Genomic DNA, 6,920 nt, shown 5'->3' with positions numbered 1-6,920 from the left:
CCTTGGTACCACTCAGAGCCCTTGTCCAATCAGGAAAGGGCCAGGCACATCTTCGTCTTCCTGTTTACAACAGAATGCTCTTAAATCAGAGCTTATTTTGGACGGCCTACTATTTAATTGGGTTTTTAGCATTTTAGTTATCTTCTTTAGTTACACACATATGCGATTAAAGTATAGTTTATTTATTTAAAAAATTGTTCAGCCTGCAAACACCTTCTGTCATGGGGCCATGGGCAGAGCAATTTAAGTAGGCTACTAGGAAGAGATGTAGTCAATCAGAATACTGTAATCTCTGACTGACCTGTCAGAGGTTGCAGATGATCCTGGAGTCTATAATTAAGTTTAATTTTATTTCACATACAAGCAATATAAAACACACATGTGTGGGTGCGGCAGAGACCTGTACAGGCTTGTACACAATCCACACCCAAAAAACAGTTGACAACATTTGAATATTTATCTAACAATCATAATTAAAACAAGTACAACATTGTCAAATAAATCTGTTACAAAACAATCAAAGTGAAGATATATGTGGCTAAAATTAGATAGCAAAGAGTCATTTTGAACATATGAACAGGATAATTTTTGTTGCCTTTGACAGCAGAGCCGTTGGTCTCTTTGTGTAGACAGACAATGAGAAATTCAAGGAAATTCATATTTTCATTCCATAAGAGAACTCCAGGATATTTAACACAATGTAGAAGTCAAAACCAAAACAATAAAATAAAAATAAAAAAACATTATTTTTTGTTATCTTGTTTGCACCTTATTGCAGCACATTGTTGTAAAAATAAAAATGAAAAACTAACAACTATGGACTATGTCAATGTTTAATTACCTCCCACTGAATGTTGCATCGTTTATTCTTTTGTTTTTGCATTGGGGACCAGGGGAAACACTTAATACTGCACTGTACACAGACGGTTGACAATAAAGTGTCTCTTATCTAATCTCTGTCAGTGATATCAATCCACTCAACGTATACTGTGGGCAATACGTAATAGTAAAATCACTGATAGAGGTAATTATGCCTGCATAATGAGCATCTTTATCATTTACTGGTGCTTTGTGTATTGAAATTCATTATTCTCTTTGAATCAGAGCAGCGAGTTATAGGTATTGGACTGCTGTGATCCAAATGTGTTAATAGATTGACCAGGGGCCATCCTCAGTTCTATTCCTCTGTTCTTTGTCATGGTAAGTAAGCTCATCATCCAACACTCATTGTCCCTGCTGATTATTTCTAATGACAACTTTTTGAAAACGTTCAAAGTATCATTCGATAGGCTAAGCAACCTATACTGTTTAACTTATTAACTTGTGTATTTCATTCCTGCCCAAGGAAATATCCATCATTCTAAAATATATTTTCTGACATTTACATTGTTACATCGTTACATTTAATGATTCACGTTATTGCAAGCTTACCCACTATTCATGCAATCAACACCAGTGCCATTTATTTTTCAAACAGCCTTTAATATTGACAATATCACAATACTTGTATCTGGCTTTATTTAGTTAAATTACATTTGAGTCAAAGTTAAACATAACCCTGCCACTACTGAGATACATGCCGTTTCAATATATATATATGTTTAAAGCATTACCAGGAGGGACTGTAAAGTTACTTGTCAGTTTAAATACGCACCATTAGTAGACACTTAAAAGCATAAAATAGCTTTACAACCGCCTCATCCGCAGCCAAGGCCATTTGTTTTCTCAAGTGTACGCTTGAGATATTCTAAACATATGAAGTTTTTCATTTGATGTTGCATCTGAGTAAGGGTCAAACATTTGAATCAATAAATTGCAATCAACACTAAGACACAATACACGCATGCACAAGGAGACATAACATAAATACACTCTGGGATTTACAGTGCTTTCATCGCTCTAACAGGGGCTGAATAACAAATCCAGATCAGTACAAACAGAGCATGCAAAACAGTATATACAGTGAATACACATACAACTTTTGAGCAATGTTGATGTAGCAGTTGGCTCTTTCTTTTCTTTTCTTTTTTCTCTTTTCTTATTTTTAACACATTACAATCCAATTCATTAAAACAACAACAAAAAAACACATAAATCCTGAACAGATAGCTGGCATTTTCTCAACCCCATCCTACCCTTCTTTGCTTGCACTTACGCTGTGTCATCTATCTCTCTCTCTCCCTCTCTCTCTCTCTCTCTCTCCTCTCTCTCTCTCTCTCTCTCTCTCTCTCTCTCTCTCTCTCTCTTCTGTCTATTTGTTCAGGTATTTTGCCACAGAGTGGTAGGCGATGAGGATCTCTGAGTCATTTGGGCAGGTGAAGCGAAACTCATCCTGTTTGTAGGCATTGTCCAGGTAACGTGTCAGGCCTTTCAGACTTTCAGGGATGGCAAAGTCGCGGTACTGCTTGCACACCACCTGGAGAGGAGAGGGGTTTTATTATTTCAAGAGATATATTTTTTGAATCTTTAACTCTGCTCCACTGATGGTTTTGAAGGTGCACTATGTTGTTGTTTTGGGGCGACTGTGGCTCAGTTGGTAGAGCGAGTCGGCTGATGATCATAAGGGTTGGCGGTTCGATCCCCGCCCTGCCACCTTTCCCCGTGTGAATGTCGATAGTTAGCCTGCTATCGGTGTATGAATGTGTGTGTGAATGGTAACGTGGGAAAGGAAAACAGGTCTCCCTTGTAAAAGAGTCTTCGGTCTCAATGGGATTTACCTGTATAAATAAAGGTTAGAATAAAAAAAACTATGCAGTTTCAGGTGGGGAGATTTGTTTCAATTGGATAGCCTGCAGTTAATTTACAAAAACATATTTTCTCTTCATGTAATACTAAGTATTGAATAATTCTATCATCTTAAATCAAAACACAATTATTTTGAGGAACCTGGAACCAAACGTAAGACTAGAATATGTTTGTAGACCAAACTATGGGCCCTGCTGCTGTAAACAACAACAACAACAACAACAACAACAACAACAGTGAAACAGTAACTTTTGAGGAAGCTTTCTAACTTCAAACAGTGTTCCAGGGATCAAATTTTCCTGTGAAGAAAGTTTGTTTATCCAATTAAGATAATTTACCTTAGAAAATGTGTACTTCTCTGACACACCCAAAGTTACAAGTACAGCGGAACTCCACTCACCTTGACGATGTTGAGTTTGGGAAGCAAGTTGCAGTCCGCCAGGGTGAGTTTGTCACCGTCCAGGTAGAGGCGCGAAGACTCTGTGGCATTGGGGTTCTTCTCCAACTCAGCAGGGAGAGGCGTCTCTAGGTACATGTTCATCTTCACCAGAGTTGAAAGAAAGCTCTTCTCCAGCACTGAAATGACGAGGGGAGGTGCAACAAATTTCGTCACATGGCTACATTTAAAACAGAAATGACTGCAAATTCATTTTCTAAATATGTCAAAATCATGTCCTTACTGTTATTTAATCCAGGACTGGGATTCTTAATATATGCAGAGAATTTCCGGAAGATGTCATCTCCGGCAATGGTGGACTCTTTGTACCGACAGCACAGTTTGGGATACCTGCCAGTTGGTGGAATAAAAAAAAAATTTTGAGACTGTGTCTGTGCAATAATGGTGAATGCTACATGTTCAACGATATTTCAGAGAAAACAGCATGATGTCTTGCTCACTCTGGAGGGGCGAGGGTCTCTTCCAGGAATTCCTCAATCTTGTTGGTGTCCGTTCTGACCTCTTCGTTGTAGAGGAGGAAGGGAGGCTGAGAGCCTGGAGCCAACGTTCTCAGCACATCAGGAGCCCTGCAGGAGAACAGCAAACAACACACACGCTTTAACTTACTAAGCAACATTGGTAACATAGAAGGAAAAAAAATGTGATATGAGGTTGCATTGTTGCATTGTTGTATGCTGTTGTATGATGTTGTATTGTGTATCCAGGATATACTTGTTTATTTTGTATAATATAATATTGTAAAGTAGGGGCAGGAATATATAAGCATTGTGCTTCTGCCTGCTCCTTCTCGAACATATCCTTTTTTGTTCTTTGATATAATTGGATACTTTATCTGTTATATGTTTGTTTTTTATCTTTGTGTTTTTATAATTTTCTTTTCTTTTGATTGATCGTTCAAGATAAATCAAAATCAAATCAAAATCAAAAACACAAGAGAGTATTAAAGGGCTAATGAGATCACGTTTACTGGTTATTTTACGTTAGTCTCTTCTTATTTACCTTTCCAAAGTTGTGTTCATGTTTTCGAGTTTCTTTCTGCTTTAGCAATTTTGGGGAGTTTTCTTGTTGTGGTTTCACAGTTCAGACACACCAAATGTGTTGTTGTCCTCTCTGACCTCTCTGCACTCTCTGTAATGCGGCTGGACTGCATCCATAACTTTAGCCCTAGCCTTTCCCTTCCTTCCGACTAAAGCCTGCTGTGTGAAATGATGTAATATGATCTAAGGACACCAGCAGACACTGGACGGCTGTTTATTCTCAGACCTCTAGTGCCTGAGAAAGTCTGGATTGTTTTATTCCTAGTTTTTTTCTCATTTGCTATTCTTTCTGTTATTATTATATATGTTCTCCTCTTCATTGTTATTACAAATATTTTTTTTCATCATTGTCCTTTCAGCATTTCATCTAAGTGATGATGGAGAGCGGGTAGATGGCTGCTGTCGAGGTATGTCTCCAAATTGACCAAGGGAATGAATACGGTGGTGTTATTACTGTACACTGATAATGTTACTTTTGAAAAGTTAAGTTTTTTTGCATTAATACAGAAGGAAGCCGCTGCACGCTGTTGTTCTGTCATTTGTATGTTTTAACACGTCATTCTCAAGGACAACAAGAAAGAAAGAAAGAAATGACTCTCACCTCTTCATGTCCACAGTGGTGAGGGTAAAGTTGGCTCCTTTTAACCAGAGAATCATGAAGAGTCTCTGGCAGAAAGGACAGTTCCCCACACTCTCCGCATCAACACTGGCCTGACCAGACGAGAACAGACACATTACGTTATTCCAATAACATTAAAAAACAATGAAAGCAAACATTGTCTTTCAAATGTTACCCCGTGGTAAGTTGTTTCTGGCAACAGGGCTGTTTTTAAGTCTGACCAAAAACCACGAATACCTTGCACAGGTATTCCTGTCGAGCCTGCTCTGCTCTGACTGTGAGGCAGCCGCGGAGGAATTTGTTTTTACACCCAAGACTAAACAACCCAGTATTTTAAACGGGATTTGGTTATCTCTGCTATATCATGCATTTTTCCACTCCGGGCCTATTGAGTCACAGCAGGCCTGTTTGGGAGCAATGTCGCCTTTGTAAGGGCAGGACACAGGTTTCTAAAACTGGACAGGCCTCTTTTCAGTGTCTTTTGTTTTCTCACGGACACTGTGCCCAAAATACCAAGAGACAGATTCTGTAAGATAAAGCATCAGACCTCCTAAACCGATCAGAATTGCATCATTTTCAAACAGACACACTGTTACCATGATATTTCAATTGCCACATACGGATAGATATCATACAAGGGTTAAGGGTCACAAGTCCAAGCCAATAATGAGCTAATCAATTAAATTAAATCAATTATAACTGTAGCTACACATACTTAAAAAGACACTTTGACTGCATCGACTGCTATTTGATCCACACCTGCATGTGTGGTGCATAAGCAGGAGGTATTACATTTATTACAATATTGTAGGCCTCACCTTAACGAAGAGTTCAATCTTCGGGGCCTGGGCCATCTTTATCTCTTTCTCTCTCTCTCTCTCTCTCTCTCTCTCTCTCTCTCTCTCTTTCTCTGTCCTTTTTCCTCCTCTCTGTGAGTCTATTGAATCCTCAAAATGTTCCGTGTCAGTCAGTGTTACTGCGAAGAAAAGTCAGAGATTTTTATGAAGTTTATATTCCTCATTCTTTCTCTCACACACACACACTCTCACACACTATCAAAGTTTGAAGAAAACTAGTCAGAAAACTAAACCACTGAAGCCCATATACTCACAGTCGACCCTGGGTCCAAGAACGCTGCTTTAGCTTCACTTCTCCCTCTCTCTCTTCTCCTCTTCTCAGCTGCGTATGCTTCTGCTTTTTCTTTTGGTCTCTCTCACCACACCTGTCAGGCATCCTGGAGGCAGCCTACACCCCCTCCGGCCTTACCAGTCCGACCGGATCATCTGGATACCTTCTTTTAGCCTTCAAGCCTACTCTCTAAAAGGAAATATACAACTCTCAATCTTAAATTGTCTCTGTCTGACCTTGTTTGCTCTCTGTCTCTCACGCTCTCTCTACCAAATTAAATCAGTTCAGTAGGCCAACTGCAGGTCAGTAGTAGTGGCATGTCTCAGAGAGGCTGCCGTATCACAAGATGGGTTTCAAATGTATTCATTGGGAAGGGAATTGCAGATTTATGTTTAAAAGCTAAAATGGCTGATATTGCATAATGACCCACTAAAAGACAAATAACAACAAAGCCATAGCACAGTTGTTTTTGATGTTAGAGATGTAAGGCTTTGTGTAGCTAAAATAATGTATGGAGTAAAATGTTGTAAAAGTTAAATGATTATGCAACACAACTCTTTTTATCGGTCCCACACTGTTGTTGACCTAAACTTACTATGTTTGTTGTTTTGTTTTATTGAGTTTTTTCCATTTTTGATGTATTGTTAAGATGTTCCTTAGTTAGAACAAAGAGGCCAGACAATGAAAAACCCAACCCACCCCGAATGAAACGTGCATATAAGTATGTGCTGCATGCTGCTGTCTGTCTCCTGCTCGCTGCCCGTCTCCCTCTCTCACTTTGATGTGTTTTATTTTTTTTCGTTCATACCGTAGCCTGCTTTTAGTTGTTGATCGGCTTTCACGACTGGCAGGAAAAATGCTCTCATGAGGCAGGTATTCACTGAAGTTTCAATGAGGTTTTTGTGACTGGAGAGAAGGAAGGACAAGTTTGAAA

General features: G+C 39.0%; 1 protein-coding gene across 1 annotated transcript; it reads right to left on the bottom strand.

Moving 5' to 3' along the window:
• Window positions 1-1,451: 1,451 nt before the first annotated feature.
• clic3 (chloride intracellular channel 3) lies at window positions 1,452-6,072 on the bottom strand. Its single transcript, XM_080046442.1, has 7 exons — window positions 5,970-6,072; window positions 5,677-5,834; window positions 4,841-4,950; window positions 3,643-3,768; window positions 3,426-3,532; window positions 3,146-3,321; window positions 1,452-2,416 (listed from the first exon to the last, which is right to left on the bottom strand). The coding sequence occupies exons 2-7, from the start codon at window positions 5,710-5,712 to the stop codon at window positions 2,252-2,254; spliced, it is 720 nt and encodes a 239-aa protein (XP_079902568.1). The 5' UTR covers window positions 5,713-5,834; window positions 5,970-6,072; the 3' UTR covers window positions 1,452-2,251.
• Window positions 6,073-6,920: the final 848 nt, after the last annotated feature.

The sequence above is a fragment of the Ammodytes marinus genome, assembly GCF_949987685.1.
Source record: "Ammodytes marinus genome assembly, chromosome: 18".
Taxonomy (NCBI): Eukaryota; Metazoa; Chordata; class Actinopteri; order Uranoscopiformes; family Ammodytidae; genus Ammodytes; species Ammodytes marinus.
The sequence above is the reverse complement of the archived record's forward strand: the minus strand, read 5'-3'. Positions and strand labels throughout refer to the sequence as shown.